The sequence below is a fragment of the Gadus morhua genome, chromosome 5 (genome assembly GCF_902167405.1).
Source record: "Gadus morhua chromosome 5, gadMor3.0, whole genome shotgun sequence".
NCBI classification, from domain to species: Eukaryota; Metazoa; Chordata; class Actinopteri; order Gadiformes; family Gadidae; genus Gadus; species Gadus morhua.
Genome location: NC_044052.1, coordinates 18,766,623 through 18,786,646, shown reverse-complemented (window position 1 = coordinate 18,786,646; position 20,024 = coordinate 18,766,623). Strand labels below are relative to the sequence as shown.

General features: G+C 47.7%; 2 protein-coding genes across 18 annotated transcripts in view; one reads left to right on the top strand and one right to left on the bottom strand.

The window, feature by feature from the left end:
- Nucleotides 1-139: 139 nt before the first annotated feature.
- On the bottom strand, nt 140-11,216 carry atl1 (atlastin GTPase 1). Of its 2 annotated transcripts, none has more exons than XM_030356868.1 (14): nt 11,044-11,216; nt 8,102-8,352; nt 7,683-7,817; nt 6,940-7,044; nt 6,756-6,806; nt 6,377-6,433; nt 6,195-6,287; nt 5,905-6,043; nt 5,338-5,465; nt 4,997-5,053; nt 4,807-4,878; nt 4,113-4,544; nt 3,286-3,300; nt 140-2,750 (listed from the first exon to the last, which is right to left on the bottom strand). In XM_030356868.1, the coding sequence occupies exons 1-14, from the start codon at nt 11,078-11,080 to the stop codon at nt 2,625-2,627; spliced, it is 1,698 nt and encodes a 565-aa protein (XP_030212728.1). In that variant the 5' UTR covers nt 11,081-11,216; the 3' UTR covers nt 140-2,624. The 2 variants fall into 2 exon arrangements, with proteins under 2 accessions (XP_030212728.1, XP_030212729.1); XM_030356869.1 differs by having other exon boundaries at nt 11,050-11,210.
- A 377-nt stretch (nt 11,217-11,593) lies between these two features.
- The window catches only part of map4k5 (mitogen-activated protein kinase kinase kinase kinase 5), a 46,888-nt gene continuing 38,457 nt past the window's right edge, over nt 11,594-20,024 (top strand). For 2 of the 16 annotated variants that reach the window (XM_030356831.1, XM_030356828.1), the window contains exons 1-3: nt 11,594-12,086; nt 12,590-12,844; nt 17,592-17,649. In XM_030356831.1, the coding sequence (XP_030212691.1) occupies nt 12,737-12,844; nt 17,592-17,649 (166 nt within the window). In that variant the 5' untranslated portion in view covers nt 11,594-12,086; nt 12,590-12,736. Of the gene's footprint in view, nt 12,087-12,128; nt 12,283-12,589; nt 12,845-17,591; nt 17,650-20,024 lie in introns of those variants that run through there. The other 14 variants (XM_030356829.1, XM_030356826.1, XM_030356836.1 and 11 more) reach the window with 9 other exon arrangements.

The window sequence follows — 20,024 nt, the reverse complement described above, 5'->3', positions numbered from 1 at the left end:
CTCCCCCTCGCCCTCGTTCGACTAAACATAGTCAATGTTGACCTGCACACAATACGAAGAAGCACACACAAACACAACGCACACATCCGCCGTAGCTAAGATGGACAATAATAATAAACCACTCCATCAGCTTTTTATCTTTTCATATTTATTTGGTCCAGCTTTATTGATCAAATCTCTGGCGTTTGGCGACGCGTGTCCAGAGGAACGGTCTGGAACGGGTTGCTCAAGAGCCCCTTGAGTTGAACCCTTGACCAAGTGTGTGGTGGACGGAGGGGCCAGGGAGGGGGTGTGGGGGGAGGGAGATGGTGGGAGACCTTTTGGACACTTTTTTACACTCCTCGCTCCCCCAAGTTGTCAAGAAAAAAGTGGTTCTGTTTAACGGTTTAAAACGAACGGCGTCGCCCCTCAAAGCACACAAGACCTTTTATTATCACGATGAATCAAGTTAATAAAACACTATACGACTTTGATATAATACCCATCTGTGTGTACATAGACCGTGTGTGTGTGCGTGTGTGTGGAGACAGACGTCGACGTGTCGACTCCAGTGAGCCTGTGGTACAGTAGGACTCCGGAGCTGTGGGCGATGTTGGTTTATCGAGACACTGTGGAAGACTGGAGAGACAGCGCGTCCTAGTTTAGTTCACTTGGACCTGCTGTGGTAGAGAGACCATCCGCACAGAGAGAGGTGTGTGTGTGTGTGTGTCGGTGTTTGTGTGTGTGTGTGTGTGTGTGTGTTGTGTTGCAAGCGTTTCAGTGAGCCTGTGATTCGCGATGAGCTCGGAGCTAAAGTCACAAACCAAAAGAAGGTTCCAGAACCTGTGGACAGAATGAGGTCCGCTCGTGTCGAACACACATCAGGGGAGCAGCTTACTGATACACTGATGATGAATCTATGAGTTAATCATTGATTACTTTATTATTTAATCACTGAGTCTATAAAATGTCATGAATACTAGCAAATGCTCTTCAACATTTAACCCGAGCTCAAAAGGAAAATTTAAAATGTTCTCTCAATTGTTTGCTTGCTTTGTACAATCTAAACCCAAGTAAAGCAGACAATTATTTGCACTTCTTAAGCTTTAAGCAAGAATATTTGCATTTTAATAATCGATCAATTATTAATAAGCATGAGACCAATTAATGATCAAAATTATAATCAAAGGATTTCTTGTTAATTTAATAATTATTGGACAATCCCATACTTGACTAATCGCTTATTTAACTAATCCCTTATTCGAAGAACCACTCATTGATCGCTGTTCAACTAATCACCTCAACCCTAAACACAAGCAAGCTTTTCTTTTAACACATTAGCTTCGGAAACATCCCTGCTCGATCCTGTTTCTCGCCACAGGTTAGAAATAAACGTTAAACACAGTCTGAGAGAAAGAACAGCGCCCTCTGGTGGCCAAAGAACCGCTACATTCCACAAATTTTCTCTCGAACATTCAACGAGGGGGGGTGGGGGGGGGGGGGGGAACGAAAACAAAGGACTTCACCCACTGCTACAAAACAATTGAACCAAACATTTTTTTCCTGCAAATGGCCACACATAGGCTACTGTATATAAAGGATCAGCGTTCTCTGTAGAGTGTGATGACAACAGAGGGCTAGCACACTGATGTAGCGTATAACAGACAGTCAGCCATGTAGACCACCAACAGTTGGTTAGGTGTTTTACCCCTTCCTTCCACCAGTCAGATCTCTTACTTCAAGTAACATGCAAACACAAATCTGTTCCCTGATTATGGAGTACACACTGTCAAAAACGTAACACTAAGACTGGCATGCCTGTACCAGCATTCTGTAACATCCGGTCGTGAAGATGACAATTCCAGTTTCCATCTCCGTATGACTTCAGTGGAACCAAAATGCGTTCTATTAATAAAACCCCAGCACATTTACCATCTACAGATTTAGCAGAGTATACCCGATAGTAGGTTTACAATGAAAAACATCAATCTCCCATCATGCTGATGGTTTGTGTGTGTGTATCTGTGTGTGTGTGTGTGTGTGTGTGTGTGTGTGGTTCCAAACCTAACATACAGTACATATTTTGGCATAGATAGTGATTTCATATCCTCTTTACACAACATTAAACTCGGAATACGACGGATCGGCTATTTTTCAAAGGACCTTCCAATAAAATATAACAAAAATAAATAGACAAAAAAAAACACAGCAAAGTATGAAATGTGAAGCAGGCAGCTGATTGGCTAAGCCAGGTGTCCCGTGTGGAGCGTTCACCTGGGCAGGTGCTCATGGTTTCTACAGGTGTATCAAAAGTCAACGTGAAACACATCTTACACTGGACAACCGTGTTTGGTGGAAACGACAAACAAGATGGCCCCTAGATGGTTAGGTGGGAAGTGGGGGGGGTCTTCACTGTAGCCTGTGTGTGTGTGTGTGTGTGTGCGTGCGAGTGTGTGTGTGTGTGTGTGAGTGTGTGTGCGTGATCTGTACAAAGTCTGAATCGATTGTATTCATTGGTGGACCGTACCGGCCAATCGACACAAGTCTCCTGCCGATCTTCCCTCCTCCTCTCACTTCCTGTCCAGGTGCGGCCGGGGGGGGGGGGGGGGGGGGGGGGCGGGTTCAGGGGGTCCCGGCGCGGCCCATCAGTCTCTTTTGCGGTCCTGTTGGGGGGGGTCGGCGGGCTGTTGCTCCGCCCCCTTGGCGCCCGGGAAGGCGTGGTGGTAGAGGTGTCTGTGGTTCGCCGCGACGTTGTAGAGCTTGTAGAGCGCCTGAGGACCAGAGAGAGGACAGGCGGGGGGGGAGGGTCAGGGACCAGCGCCGGGTGCGGACCCCTTTAGTAGGCCCAGAGTACAGAGGGAGGTGTGTGTGTGTGTGTGTGTGTGTGTGTGTGTGTGTGTGTGTGTGTGTGTGTGTGTGTGTGTGTGTGTGTGTGTGTGTGTGTGTGTGTGTGTGCGCGCGCGCCTGAGTACTGGTCCTAGTGGTCCGAGAGGTTGCCAGTCTCACGCCTAGATATTGATTTGCAGGTTTCTATCCTATCGAGTGTCGGATCAAGTAGGGGCGGGTCTTAAACGGTGGGGAAGACTTGGGAGTGTTTTACCAACAGCTTAGCTCCGGCCTCTCCTAGGTGGAGAGCTTTCCTTCACTCTCTGCGAGCTAAGGGTGTCTAACTTTGGCCTGTTAAGCTCTTTGAGATGGTGTTTGCAGTACAAAAAATGGATAATCTGTTTTTATCTGTAAAGTATATTTCATGAGCTAAGATAGAAAGAAAGATCGGTTTATATATTTAAAAGAAGAAGTGCTTACCTCATTCGTGCTTCCCTGGAGAAAACAGAAAGAGAACAACAACGTTTTAGATTACATACTTCAGTTATAAGATCACATCAAATCAGCACCACTCCCATTGGATGTGCATCATTTGATATCAGCTGGATGGTAGTGCCATCTAGCGGTCTTATTAAGGCTGAACGATTTCTGTGTTGGGTTTCATATTTTGGCCAAAATAACAATAAGAAAACTGTAAAAAGGTGTGAAGAATGCTAAATGATGCTTAGTTTGTTTCTTTATTACGTAGATTCCTTCAGCTGTCCCCTTATTCTTGCAGACGTGTCCACTTCCCCACCATAGTGTAAATGACCTTGGCCTACCTCGACACTCCCTCCCCTCCCCTTTCCTGACATCAGACCTCCATGCTTTGATATTCCTGCCCACGATGGGAGAGTCTCCCCATAAGAGCCACCAACACCCAGTGCCTCTGCGCGGATGCTGGCTGAACGCTCCCAGTCTTGATGTGAGAGACTCCCCCCCCCCCCCTTAATGTACGCACTTATTGTATGTTGTACGTCCTTGCACTTAAAAATAGTACAGAGCATGGTTGACCTCTGATCCTAGCGATCTTTGCTGTGTACGGGGGGGAATGGGTTAACCTAGAAATTGTTAGTGCTTGCCACTTGGTTTTGTGAACATCCTTACTGTAACGACAGCGGTATATATTGGTTCTCTGTCTTCTGACGAATGTACTTGTATAATAAGTCGCTATGTACAAAAAGTCGCTTTGGATAAAAGCGTCTGCTAAACACCCTAGATGTAAATGCACCAAACACGAGAAAGGTCTCGGGGGGGGGCCCCCTCACCTGGTCCCAGAGGGCCCCGGCCACCTGGTCGATGACGGCCCCCAGCTCGCGGTACTCCCCGGAGTAGCGGATGTAGGCCCAGGTGCACAGCGTGATGAGCGCCAGCCCCAGCACCGTGTTGCACACGCTGGCGATGACGTCCACGCCCACGAAGCCCGTGACGCCGGCCGCCACGTACATGACGAAGATGACCACGAAGAGGGTGGCGGGCGTGCGCGCGGCGTGGAAGATGTTCTTGGAGTCGTTGTGCTTGATGTACTGGACGAACACCTCGTCCACCTCCGTCTCCAGCTGCAGCAGGTACCGCCGACTGAACTCCTCGCCGCCCATCTTCTTCACGCCGCGGAACACCTGCAGCGCCTCCTCGCGGATCACGCCGTGCCGCGCCTGCAGCTCGGCGGGCGCCAGGAAGGGTCGGTCGCCGCCGCACACCTGGGGGGGGGGGGGGGGGCAAGTGGGTGGGGAAAGACATGAGATGATTGACCGGGCAGGAAACAAACCATATCTTGCGGTTACATCATCGGGTTTGCCGCTGCCGCTGTGACGAATCAAAGGTCCCGGAGGACTCCCACCCCATCTCTCTGGTAAGCTATTCCTAGATTTAGGTTACCGTGTCGCTAGGAAATGCAATCGAAACGCCAGTTTGGATCCGATATCAAAGACGAAATAAAATCGAGACAAAACAAGCGCCCACCTCCTCCATCTTCTTGTTGTAGAGGTCCTTTGCGGCAGCGACGGCTGCTAGGTTGTTCGCCTCGGCGGTGGCCTGTTGGCAAAGGGTGGGGAGGAGTTAGAGAGGAGTTAGCTCATCATACGATCCATGAGAAGGACCACGCCGCTGTATGGAGGGCGTTGCCGGCGGTGAAGGCCATGTGTACGGATACCTGCAGCATGGACTTGGGGTGGGGTAGCTCCTCCCCCTGGTAGATCTTGATGTAGGCCTGAGATGGAGGGGAAAACGTGTTAATGTGTCTTGTGTTTTATTAACCGAACACTACAGCTCCTGAGAGGTCCCCTGAGAGGAGAGATCCTTCTCCTGAGTTCCCCTCAAGGTTTCCTCCCTCTGGGTTTGACAGATAAAACCCTAACCCGATTAAACAATGTATACCTTAATACCCCCCATTAATATCCCACATAGTATGGGGGAGCTCTGCAGGGGGCATGAGATAAAAGAGTCTGCTAAATGCTCTGCTAAGTGTAATTATAAGTAACATGGGGTCAGCACCTTGAAATACTCCAGCAGGCCTCGGCAGGTGATCCTGCTGCCGTTGATCTCCTTCACGTCCAGGTTGGCCGGGCTCAGCAGCCAGGGGACCAGCACCTCCAGGTTATCGATGAAGTCCTTGTCGATCTCTAGGGGAGGAGACGGAGGAACAGAGGCGGTCTGAGAGCGCCTGGTCCTGGTCCGACCGGCGACATGTTGACGCACTCCGGCAGTCACACCTCATTCCGTCACACTTCATTCGATCTTTCGACTTGGTTCAAATGCCATTTCTTCGGTTGAACAGTTTGTGTACCTGTTCAACCTGCCTCCGACTACTCCTGTTCCCCGTACCTGAGTACAGGTAGGGGCCAAGGAGAAAGAAGGAGGTGGAGGCATCTCAACAACGTCCACAGGTAAGGGTGTGGACGGGATGGAGGATAAAAAAGAAAAATCGAAAAAAAAAGATCTTTCACCATGAGGCAGTCACTGAACACCGTCACTATTCCTACATCAGTGAAATGTCCCTGACTGAGGTGTCTGGCGGTTTGGAGCCGCTGGTGACGTAGGAGAGACATGCAGCCGTCCTACCTTTGATCCGGCCGTCGAAGTTGGGGTTGGTGGCCACCTTGAGGCCGGGATGGGGCATCAGGTAGCAGGAGATGTTGGTGAAGCAGGAGTGGATGTGCTTCCTCACGTTCTGCAGCTCCTCGTGCTGGTTCTCGGAGATCTGGAGAGCGCCCAGACCACGAGGTTCATGTGTTAGTGCAGTATGTATTGCATCGGGTCCTTTTTAAAGGAAAATTTAATTTTATCCTCATATCCTAAGATCTTGTCTAAAGTATAGCTGATGGAAACGGTAGCCACGGCGATGTGTGTACCTTGAGCCTCTTCTCCAGGAAGGTCATCCCTCCTTCCTGTCCGTAGGGGAACTCGTAGGGGAAGCTCCAGTCCCGCACCAGGAATCTCAGCGACTGGAACACAAGATTCCCAGAGGTCAGAGGTGAGTCACAAGAACCAGGAAGCAGGAATTAGGAAGCGGCGGTTTGTAGGGCTGGTGTACCTGGAACGGCTTCAGGCAGGTCTCCTCCATGGCCAGGCGTCCGTACTCTGTGAAAAGCTGGGATGATAGATCATATCCACAAGGTTATTGTTGTTGAAATCGGTCTTCCCATTCTCATACCCCATTAAGCCAACAAATGTCCTTCATGCTCAATTCCACACCAGACTTCATGTTCTAGCGTTGCTAATGTATCGTGTGAAACATTTAAACGTCTAGACGTCTTGATGAAAACGGATGATGACATAACAGCTATTATTACTTTGACTTGAATCAGTTTATTTAAGTTCAAATTATTCTTAGCTTTCTATGACGTCATGGGATGTGTATATATGTATATACTTATATATATGTGTATATATACATATATATGTGTTTATACCTGTAGATGTTGCAGATCATCCTCCTGGACGTTCTGAGAGATATTATAAACCTAAACAAAGAGAAACAAGTTACACCGACCTGACTTTCATATGGGTTGACAGGAAACAAACATGAAACAGAAACATTCAATCTAAAGACAATTTTTTAATATCGGTAACTAAATTGGTAACCCCGGAGTGTACCTGCATGGAGCTGATCATGGTGCTGAGAGCGAACACCGTAGCGGAGTCCCTCAGGGTGGACTGGCTATCGAAGGTTCCCTGGGTGTCCATCAGCAACACCGCCACCTGCAGGCGAGGCGCGGCCAGGCAGGCGGTGTCATTTAGAATGATGATGCGTTCGTTAGTCATGTTGATTCATGCAAATTCATGTAAATTCATGTTGATTAGCACACGTTTGGTGCTAGCTGCTGTCAACGAGCTCTGTACTAATTGCACTTCAAAAGGGGGAAAGGTGGAAATAGGAGAGACAGAGTAATGGAGATAGTTTTGGCAGTATATATATTTTGTGTGTGTGTGTGTGTGTGTGTGAGTGTGTGTGTGTGTGTGTGTGTGTGTGAGTGTGAGTGCGTGTGTGTATCTATCGGTTTTCATAATTAATATGGGCAGAGGGAACACCTGTGTGAGAAAGTAGAGTAGCTAATCCACATTGCATGATTAAACAGTGGTATGAACCACAGGGAAATAGAGGTTGTTGTTTCATGATATAATACGATGCCACTGAGCCAGTTAGAAGATGACACGTTAGAGGAGGTGCTGGGAAGTTCCAGTCCGGTCCTGCAAGCATAAAAACCCATGCCACATTTCCACTCCATGCAGGCAGAGAGCCAGGCGGACGTTCACACCGTCCACCACAGGGTGAGCCAAAAGCCCACGGTCTCCTCAAATACACGGAGCGGACTCCACACGTCCAAACCGGACCGTACCTTGTGTCCGTCCGGCTTGTCCACCAGGAACACCTCGCTCCAGATCTGGATGCCGGTGGTCTCCCGCTCCGACCCTCCCCTCCAGGTGAATCCAGTGAGGGGGTCCTCCGCCTCGCCCAGCCAATCCACCGCAGCCTGGACACCACATCCAACCAATCATCACACCGCTTGTTGCCATAGAAACACTGGGGTGGGAATATAAGGGGGGGGGGGGGGGGGGGGGGGGGGGGGGGGGGGGGGGGGTTCCGTCTGTTGCACTGTACTCCACTCTGTGCTCACTGTACAAAAAAACGGAACGTCACCAACTTTATGAATACATGTAGCAATGACCAAGACGTCATCGTAACCCATTGGGGATGGCGGGGGCAGCGGTCCCAGCCCGAGGGAGGGGGGGGGGGGGTCAGGTGGTCCGGACTCACCTGTTTGTACATGTAGCGCAGCATGAAGTCCATGAGGAAGGACTTCCCTTTGCGGAAGGCTCCGGCCACGGACACGGCCACCACGTCCCGGTCCCTCACCTCCTCCGCCAGCAGGATGCGACTCAGGGCGGCCTCGTCCAGCTCGAAGGTGTGGTCGTCCTTGACGACCAGCACCTGGACGGGCCGCGCCCTCCCGTCAGGCTCCTCCTCCTCCGAGCTCCAGTCGTACACGTTTTTGTCGCTGAGGGACCCTAAGAACCAAGTGGAGGGGTGGGTTTAAGGTACCCTGTTATAGAGCTCTTCAGAGTTCAGGGGAGCTCTACAGGGTATCCTAGAGCTCTACAGGGTATCTTAGATCTCTACACTATGCCTTAGTGCTCTATTGGGTTCAGGGGGGCTCTACAGGGTACCTTAGATCTCTACACTATGCCTTGAGCTCTACAGGGTATCTGAGAGCAATACAGGGTACCTTAGATCTCTACACTATGCCTTAGAGCTCTACAGGGTATCAGAGCACTACAGGGTACCTTAGAACTTCAGGGTACCTTAGAACTTCAGGGTACCTTAGATCTCTACACTATGCCTTCGAGCTCTACACTATGCCTTAAAGCTCTACAGGGTATCAGAGCACTACAAGGTACATTAGATCTACAGGGTGCCTAAGAGCTCTAAAGGGTATCTCAGAGCTTTACAGGATCGCTTACAACTCTATGAGGTAGGTTAACAAGGTACGTAAGAACTCTATTAGAGCTCCACAAGATACAGCACAACTCTCCAGCTCCCGTTAGAACGCGACAGGTTCCAGAGCCTTACTGGGTACATTGAAACAGCTTATGTTAGATATCTACAGAGTACATCAGAACTCTATTAGAACTCTAAAGGGTTTTTAACCCCATATGGTACATTATAACTATTAGAGCTCTGCAGGGGGGATTAGAACCATATAGGGTACCTTTGAACTCTATATACTCTATGGGGTACATTAGAACTTTAAATTACAACTCTACAGGAGACTAGATTAGAATTCTGCGGGACGAATTACATCTGTAGAGAGCACAATAGAGATCACTCTATTAGAACTCTATCAGAACTCTACAGGGTACTTTGCTGCACTGAAATTAATAGAAGCTCTAAAGGGCTCATTCGAGAGCATGAGTGCACTTCAGGGCTGGACGAACGAGGTGTGGTTGGTATTTTCTTCTGGTGCTTTTAACCGACAAATGAGATGTCAAAAGCAATTCATTGATTACATCTATGGAAATGCAGTTAGCAAAGTGTTGTTTTTTTCAATGTCTGAATGCTCCACTAATATCCCAGCTGAACGTTTCTTCTCCTCGCCCCCGGGCGGGGGAGCGGTGGGTGATAGGCTGAACTGACTACTTTGTAGTGATTCAGCGGGACGGTTCAGTGTGTGTGATGGTCCTCCCCTCCCGCTCATCCTGTTAGAGAACATCTTGGAGAAGATGTGTCCATTACGGACACTTCCTTCTCGTCTTACATCAGTGGACTGGGAGCAGGAGGGCTGAGTGGTGATCCATGCTAGGCTATGATCCACGCTAGGCTATAAGGCCATCTGTTCATAGCCAGGACAACATGGGCATGTGTGCTGCTGCTTCCGAGCAGTGACTCAGTTGGTTTTCTGTCTCTAAAACCGTTTCATGTATAGTGGGGGAGCAATTATTATCCCCATAAGCTCAGCAGAGGAAATAACCATACTTGTCTTGAATTATAGCGTTTAAAGCTGTGGTTATCAGTCATCATCCCTGACATTACGGGGTTAAGGGCGATAGGCTCGGGATTACATCAACGGCCCGCGGTGAAATATACGGTGGAGATGGTCGTTTATGATGCTCGCAAAAAACTAAACGTGGCCACAGCAGACAGACACATAACATAGAGATTCAGGTACAGATTCAGAGGTGCATCCAAATTATGATAAATTCTTCCATTCCTGCACCGATACTGCTTTGTCATGGCAGTGACTTGGTTACCTCTCGACTCTTTATACTACGGCCTCACCCTAGATAACCTGACAACACGCCCAATACACGCACACACATGCACGCACACACCCACACTCAAACACACACACACACACACACACACACACGCACGCACACACGCACGCACGCACACGCACACGCACACGCAAGCATAAAGCATCCACACAAAAAATTACGCTTCCAAAGACATCTAGGCTTATGGGACATCGGTCCGGTCTACAGTTGCGGGTCAGGACCGTCATGGTACTCTCGTACCCCCCCCGCTAGATACCTCGGGACCGGGCCTGTGTGTGTTTTATAGCCGCTGCTCGTCTTGAGGTAGATACATTGATAACGGGAGACGCTGTGGAAGGGGTTATGAAAGGCGACGCGGCCATCGTGTTGATGATGGTAATGGTGGTGATGGCCAGCAATCGTCTGAGCCCACTGTTTAAATGTTATGATGATCGAAGGCCACATCTTCCACTCATACTCTCTCCTACGTCTTCGGCTGCCTGTCTAACGAACACAGATGTAGCTGTTCCTCTAGGCCCGCTGGGCCGGGAAGCAGAACACTTAGGATTACTCACCGTTTATACAACATGTAGTCCTACATGTTTTTTTCTACTGAATATCAAATTATTAGAATTTACGGTTATGATTGTGTTTTGCTATCTCTGATTAAGCTGGCCTAGTATGTGTTAATGAACGGCATGACAGGTAGCATATAGATCCGCGTATTGTCAGATAAAAACACGCCTCTCCCCTATAATAAACGGCGTTTAAATGTAACCCCCTTAAGCACCACAGGGGAATAACTGACGACTGTTCGCTCAATCGGACCTTTTAACACCTGATTTGCTGCATCGCTTACAATCTTGCCTCACCAGGGATGAAAATTGTATGCGCGGTAAAAATAAATAAATAGAACAAACAGGTAATATAAAATGCGGTACATACACTCACCCCAGCTGTCTCTGTTTTTGTTCTTGGCCATGGCGTTGTCCTTAACCCTCTTCGTAATAATAAACGACCCTAAACGCTGGTCATTGGAATCGGGTGGGGAGGATACTTCATAGACACACAAGTGATGCCCTTATCAAAGGAGGACGGTGGAGGCTATTAACGGGCGGGCTGCGGCGCATATATTGGCCGCCAGGGGGCGATGGTGTCTGTTGTTTTCGTCAGATGTACATATAGAAATAGTCTAGTTTCAACCATAAATCTACAAAACGTTGTCATAAGCTTATCAGCAAAGCTCTCTCTATAGTGTGCATTTTATGACTGTTGCAACAACATAGGCTACTTATCATTGTTTGTACGATGCATTGTCTTGCCTTGAATTACATCATTAACCTGCACCATGAAGTATTAGCCCATTGCCATCGCTAGGTGGCGACACGTTCAGATAATTCGGAGAGAAATCTCGAAATAACGAGCCAATAGAAGATCAGAGACCCCCAGACTTTCATCAGTTTTGGGGTGCTCTGTGAATATGGAAAATAAAACAGTCGTGTACACATTTAAGGGTTTATTGTGCTTTTGATACAAGAATAAGAATATTTTACATACCTTTTTTAAATAATTGTTATTACACACTATACTTTTTATTTATTTAATTGTGCTTAATTGTTGTACTCAACTTTCAAGCTATATTATATTATTGCAAGCAGAGCCATTGTCACAGCAAAACGTTCTGTTCCTGCCCAGGATCCACACAGTCCCCTGAACGTGAACCCTGTCAGCGGGAGGAGACTGCATGTCCCCGGCCTGACGCGGGGATCCTGCGGCTCAGCGACGGCGTCTGTCGCTGCGGATTAACGAGCGGAGAGAGTGGACGGCAGTAGCCGACACAAGTTTGCAGTTTCACCCCCCGAGAACAAAGGGACACATTCTGCCCGGATAACTTGCTGTTCGACGCGTTAACAACCCGGTCTCAACCCAGTTTGGAAACTTATTCGACATGCGGGACTTATTCCGCCGTCGTACGAGCGGTACAGACGGTATGTTTTTTTTTTACTTCAACTTGTTAGCCGCAGCTAGCTCCGAAGCTAACGCCAGATCCTCAGCGGTAGCTGTCTAGCCTAGCCTAGCTGCTAAGTCCCTATCTCAGCTTGTTAAGACCTGGCTCGGACTACGTACTGGAGTTTACTGTCCTGTATTACGACTGCTACTGTTATGTCCGTGGCACCTGTAACTGTGAGTTGTTCCGAAGAGCCTGTATAAAGTATTGGTATTATGTATCATCGTACGATAAATACAATACATACTATTTATTAAAAAACTAAACTATAGCTGAGGGATGTACCGTTTTGTGGCTGACCACATATACACAAGGAAGGGTTGTATTTCCGAAAAATAGTCGGACCCTTCCTATGGAGATACTTTTTGCTGTTTTTATTCATAAACCACAGGGGATCCGTCTGTATTACGCTTATTCTGACCGATGGTTTAACAAGAGCTTTGGGTTACTTTCTGAAAACTTTTTCCTGCATGTCATTTCCAGGACTTGGAGCGGTGTGATGCTTTGTGAAGGGACCGAAGCACGAATCAAAGTTTCCCTCCGGACTTTATTGAAATAGACTTCGTCCTAATCTGTGTCGCCAACTCAATGTGAAGCATCGTCCGAGCAGACGAGCAATCTCTCGCTATCATGGAGGTGTCTCCTCGGCCCAGCGGGGAGATCCAGAGACGGAACCCGCAGAACGACTTCGAGCTGATCCAGAGGGTTGGAAGTGGGACTTATGGGGACGTGTACAAGGTACGACCATGGACCGAGTGACACCCCCTATTACCATGAGTGGCGTTGTTGTTATTCATGTGAAGAAGATGTGTACCACCCGAGTGCATGAGTGGGTTGCTTGGTAACTTTCCCAGTCCACCCCTGAGCGAAGGGCTTACTTAAATGGCTCCAATTAAAAAAAACATGTTATTAGCAGTGAATAAACTTTAACCATATGCATCATTGCTGCCAATTTTTCAGAGTTTTGGCAAAAAAGAAAAAGATCTGCGGTGTCACACAAGAATGTTTTTATCCTTTCGTAGGCAGTTGATATGATTAAATATGTGTATGGTGATACTCTGACATGCCTGTTGCTGGCCCTCGACTCACAAAGCCTTCAGCAGCCCCCCCCTCATTCCCCATTCCCCACCCCCTAGACGAGCCAATGGTGGAATGCAGTGCCTGGTATTCTCCGAGAGCACACGCACATACACCCACACACACACGGGGCCGCAGCCCGGTGAAATCCGAGCAGGCCCCTGTCTAAACACGCGCTGGGCTCTGGGTGTGTTCCCGGCCCGAATGACAGCGGAAATACTCAAAATGGGAAAAGTCCTCCTTTCTCTCTGTCTCTTTGTATTTGTTCTGCTTCACACATTGGAAGCCTCACGGGGGAGGGTTTGTCTACGTTGGGATCTGGGCAGTAGCTGCTTATGTTTATGATGGGGTAATGAAGGTGTGCTGATTTGAATGTACGCGGGGGGAAAAGGTTATCAATGCGGGTCTTTATCGCTGGTGATAACTCTGGTAATGTTCATTACTTGGAGTTGTAGGTCGGAGCTGCCTTATTGCTGGGAGGTGACGATGGTGAAGGCACTGCATTCATACAGCCCTTTTCTAAGCAGGGCGACCCTATGTGTGTTAAAATGAGGGGCTCCCATTCAAGCATGCATCACCCAAATGTGTGTCAACCATGCAGTACAAAAGCCAGTCAGGGGTTGGGTGTTAAGGAACTGAGCATTGAACCTTTAACCAGATGACCTGCTCAGCCTCCTGAGCTATTGCACTTCCACATATTTGTACAGCTTGTATCTTGGCGATCACTGCAAATACTTTACTAATGTGAACGCCACGAATAATGGGTAATGAAATCATTTTGGGTCTGATGTATGACCCTGCATTTAATCAGCATAATTGTCTAGATTGAAGATTGTGTCTTGGACGGTAACGCAAACCTCTTAATTCATATTGACAGTGCAGCGCGTGGCACAGAGTGACTAATAGCCGTTATTTACCCCGGCGAGGTGAAACACTCTAAGCAGCTCCTGGCTGCTTTCCTAATACGGGATCCGGTAAATACCTGGAACCAAACAGTTTTCCCGTCATGGAAAATCCTTGGTAAGGGAGGCAAACACGTCCTGTAGACTGCATGGAAAGGATCAAGCACCCAGAGAGTAATCACGTTAGATGCAGGGTCGGCGGCTGCCAGGGCGTTTGACACCCAGCCGGGAGGTTGAGGGTTCAAACCCTGATGACTTGTCCAAACTGTAGGCCTCCTGGTACAAGAGGTACACCCCCAACACTCCATTAACAACATTTAGGCAATTAATATATTGTTTGATAATATGGCTCAAGTATTTGCAATGACCGGTTATTAAGCAGCCAATGTTTATTCGTGCACAACAAATGCCTCAAACAAGTAATCCATTATGAAAATTGGATTTAGATTTATTTTCTGTCGATCCACACATGGCTTATTTGACTAATCGTTGCAGTCCACATACTACATTCATCCAAACGCATAGTGGACATTACGAAACCCGCTCATATGCACTCGGCTAGTGCATATAGAGTTCTGGGTTCAGAGGACAGCCTGTGGTTCCCATAGTGAGGATCTAGCAACCCAGAGACATCAGCCACCTGACCGGCAACAACTTCCAGCAGGGCTGGATAAACCGCTTCTCCGCTCCTGCATTAATGTCTCCGCTACGGTCGATGTTGTGAGGTGACGGCGCGGAGGTGTGTGTGTGTGTGCGTGTGTGTGTATGTGTGTGTGCACGGACACAGGTATTAAGTGCCACATTGCAAGCAGTGGAACGTTAATGAGCATGTTCTAGAGCGGGGGTGTTTTTGTCATCTCGCAGCGCCTATGTCACCCTCAGACAGGTCGTCTTCAGTCTGTCAACGGGAAGTGGGTTCCCTGCAGCTGGTAGGCAGCCAAAGGCCTATTTAAAATCGTACGTGGGCGCTTTCTTGTCTTGTCTGTCCTGTGAGGCATTTCTGAAATGTTGAATTTCTTTGCTCCCGTATGTGTGGGAACTGCAGATGTACAGACACAGGTCACGCTGCATAACTATTCACTGCTACGTTGTCATCCCTTGAATGTTTTGTTAAAGTCCTTCTTGACGCCGGTCAAGACGGTTTGATAAGCCGGACAAAACATACTCTGATACGCGTCCACGTGCATACACACATGCACGTAATCGTTTAAACGCGCCAAACAGATCGGTCATAGGGTCATAGGGTCATATGGTAACGAATCAACAGTTCACGTTGGAATACAGTAGAGGCTGTTAAGCATATTTCCTAGCAGTATTTGTGTAAAAGAAAAAATGATTTACCGCCAATGATTTAATTAGATTGTGTAAACAATTGAAGGTAGTTTCAGTTTCACATTAGCAGTTGAAATTGCATGTGGATGCTGCTGCAGATCCTCATTTTTACTAGCTGCATTGGATCACCGGTGTGTCCTAAAATGCGTATGAGACCATGCACTCAGCATGCATTTAGTAACTAATATCCATTTGTGTCTGTGTGTGTGTGAGTGCACACATGTTCTCCGTATGCATGTGCACGTGTTGTCCGTATGCGTGTGCATGTGTTCTCTGTATGCGCGTGCACGTGTTGTCCTTATTTCATTTAATTTAATCTAAAGGACTGCACGTTAATCTACATTTCTGTAAATGTGGCAGTGTTAGCTAGCAGGCTCATTATCAACTGTAGTCCTTTGGCATGATGTTAAGCTAGGCACAGGATTGCTAAAAAGTAAGAACATATTAAAGAATACACACGGCAACAGATAACAGCATAACATGATGCCTTATGTGCGTGCATGTTGACCGCTGCGTGCGGGGTACAGTTCTTAACCCGAGGTCGCCGTATCTCATCTGAACAGCTGAAGGGTGGTTACACTGCCCGGGTTTCAGGGGGTTACGGACCTCCAGCTCCCCTCCTCCATCACATCAAACCTGGGTCTGGAGCCCAGCACGGAGCACTTTCACTAGGTCGGGTCAGCCACCTGTTCAACATGCAGTGCCAGTCTGAAATTTTTTTTGTTAATGAGTGTGCCTTAAGCAACAATATAAAAAATGAAGCTGAATTTTGACACGGCGACCAAAAACATTTCCAGAAGACCTGTAATTGTACTATTTTCATATAGTCCACAATCATGCATCAACATTTTAAATGTTTTTTTGGTTGTTATATTTGCAACACGGGCTTACAAATTATAATTACATATGTCCCATATGCGGCAGCACAATGATGCCGCATTGTGCTGTGAATTTTTTGAATAATAAAACAAAATAAAAAATAAATCTTTTTTTAAGTGAGCCAATGCTGCCCCGTGCCAGTGGTGGCACGCGTGCCTAGGGTTGCCGACCCCTGCACTAGGCAATGAACCAGCAGGAAACCCTCTCTTTGGGCCTCCTCTGTGGGTGAGTGCAGCGTCGACGCGCTGAACCACTGTGTGACCGATGTTGTTGAACAGGAAGTTAAAGCGGTGATCCAATCAGCTGGCGGATCAGAGAGCTGGGTGCAAGGTGTGACTAATGGATGCAGAGGAGTTGTAGCAAGAGATCGAGAAAGAGAGGTTTTTCTGATGTTGTCTTTGTCATGTGCAAAATACAATCAGGTTAGGAGATGGTTTGCGTTGCTGATTGAGGGACTCGGGTTGAAGTTCCTACACTCGTTTCTGTTCATGATGTCTTCCCTGGACGTTAAACACTACTCATCGTCTATATGTGTATCTGTCTATCTGTTCTGCTTTGGCAGTCGCTGCTTTTATCAAGAGTTTCATATCCACAATCATCAGCCTTGGCTGGAGAAGATGTATTATAGGATAGACTATAATAAATATTCGTCATACCCCCTCTCCTTCAACGCTGACTCTGACTCCACCCATTCCAGTACATGGACGCGCAATCATGCACGAGCGAACACAGATGCGCGAGAGTGAGCCTTTAGCTCCAGTAGTTACCGCAGGATAACAACAAACAGAAGCTTGCTTTGGGTCACGAGCTTTGAGTACGTGCACGAAGGGGTCACTCGTGGGTAGCGGGGGGGGGGGGGGGGGAGTGCAGTACGACTGTTTGATTGACGTACTTACTGTCCAATGACACTCGGTGGGTCTGGAAATCATTGGCTGGAGTTTTTCGAGCTCTGCCCGTTCCACAGATGATTGACTTGTTTAATTTTCATGTCAGTATTTCTAACTCAGTGGCTGTAAGTGGGTTATGATAAGGATTTCAAGTAATTTTGCAAAAAAGAGAATTCCATACCCAACCTTTAAGTATCTCTAAGATAACTGTAATGAAACAGGGCTCTTGTGGTTGTTGTTGATCAAACCTGTGGCTCGTGTCACAACAGTGCATCGTGTTACATTACAGTTCAGGTTTATCTTCAGTTCCGATGAAGCTCATCGTTCATGTACCCTAAGCTAGTCTCACACGGGTTACATGGGTTGAGACTTGCGTCAGTCACTGATGATGGCCGTTTTGTTTTTCAGGCGCGAAACATCAAAACGGGAGAGCTGGCTGCCGTGAAGATTATAAAACTGGAACCAGGTAAGTGTCCTCCTGCTCCTTGTCGATGGCCTAACGGAGAGAATGCAACACACGTTTTGGTTCTCCAAAATGTCCATTGCTGTTAATGTTAAGCGTGGAAAACACTGGCCCAACCGTTGGCCATCTGAAGCATTCGGTGGAGACTCGGACGAGTACGGGAACAAATCTGTTCGGTGTGTTCAGCTGTGTTGGAAGCTTTTGGAACCAGGCGGGCGGTGTCTGGTCCGAATCAACATGCAAAGTCTGAGAGAGTTGGCGTCGTGAGGACTTGAGCCTCTGATTGGTTGCGTGCTGCTCGCAAATAACCGGCGAATCAGCGCGGTGTGTTCGTGGGAGGTGCGAACTAGCGCCACGAGACTAGCGGCACCCGATGTTAAGTAGACTTATCTCGAGCAAGTGCAGCACTTTCACGCTACTCTGTAGTTGGCAGTAATCTTTGGGTTTGTTTCAATGCAACTTTTCTGCCGAATGGGTCAGGCGAGAGGCAACGGAGTGGTTGGATAAAGGCCGTTGGTTTGAGTCTGGGCTGTGTGTGGGCCCTGGGATTGGGATGACCGGTCAACAACAAACAATGATAAACGACTCTAAAGTCAATAAGTTAGGTCTATATTTCGAAGTGTGTGCAAGTTATAGAAAAAATAATTGTTAAATACAAACAACTAAAGCTGTGTAGATACTTTTGTCCTTCCAGGAAGAAAATGTTCTCGTATAATCATTTATTTAAATGTAAGTAAAAGTATTGTGTGTGGAGCTCTCACTAGAACTATTGCGGGGGAAAGGTTAATGGTCGCACAGGATCTCTGGTGGTCCTGGGGGAAGACCTTTCAGGTCGCTCTCTACCTACCAATGATCTGTAGTGGTTGTGGTGCCGTTGACCACACTGTAGCAGTTTCATGGTGGGGATGTGGTTGATGGTTGCTATGCGGGTGGGTGTTGTATGGTGCTGGTGATGCTAGTAAAGTGGTGACCCAGTGACGGAGCTACCGTTGGCCAGATTAGAGGGATTACTGGTGGGTTTTGGCCCCAGGCCCCCCAGACAAAGCCTGGAGGATTACCCGACATTAAACCGTGAGATTCCCTCCTCGAGTGTGTCTCTGTCGCTCGCGGCCTCATCGTCACCGTGAGGAGGAGAAGGATGATACTGGTGGAGGAGAAAGGGGGTGCTAAGTAGAATGGCTTCAGCTTACATCATGGTACTCAGATCTTAACGACCTGTCCTCTTATCTGGACACGGAGATGATCACTCCGCTGACACGTTGAGATGCTGCAGTGACACTTCCCTCAGTCAGAGCTTTCGAGCTTCGAGATGTGAACACTTTTTTTTATCTTCAAGGGGTAGCCTGGGTGTCCTAGCAATACTAAAGGACAGTGGAAAAAAAGCTGAGAGAAAATTATACAAATTACGCTGTAAATATAATAACACAAATCACATTCACATTAAAACCTTTAAGCGTCTTAGAGTACCATATTAAGCGCTATATAAATTTCATTTATTATTATTATAAAAAAAAGGAACAAATGTACAATATTTACAGATGGATACATTATTATAAACGTTTATCCCCAAAGACATCCACAGATGTATTTAATATGTTAAAGTAACTCAATCTATATCGGTGGACCACAAACACTATTCACAAACGAAAGCCAACGGTGTGACAACAACAGGCTATGCCTCGGTGCGTCCAGGATGTGGTCTCCCTTGCAGACGCAGAGGTTCAGGAACTGATGGGTTGTTTACGCGCACAAGTCACAGAAGATCATCCAGCTTAGCCGCAAGTTGCAGTGAAGAACGCTGAGGCACAGGTTTTATAACCTCCCCACGATAAGGGGAAGTTGGAGGTAGACGCAGTAGAGATAGTGTGCACGCACGCACACACACACACACACACACACACACACACACACACACACACACACACAGCAGACGCTTATCGCTTTCAGAAGCCCATGGCTGTTGGCACTGTCTCCTAAAGCAGGTGTATGTCTTCAGACGACAGATCTTTCTTGTAGACCTTCTCCTCCAGGCCTTTGGGTGGTGTTCCAGATCCTTGGGCAGAAAGGCATTTATAAAAATCAATGGTTATTATTATTATGGATATGAGTATTATTATCCTCATCAACATTACAAATCGACTTGCTCTCCAGAGGCCCAACCCTGTGCATCCTGTTTGAACAGGAATGTCACCTCCCAGCATGCTTTGCTCCGCTGCCATCCTTGCAGTAAACACCTTAGGGTGGACCCAGGGACCCAACCGGTTGGACCAGGAGGGGGAGTGTCGTTGACACAGACGAGGCCCCGCAGAGCACCACGGAAAGGTTGAAGTGGGGACCTGTGAACTCCTCATTTAGACCAACGTTTGGTTCCGCCTCTG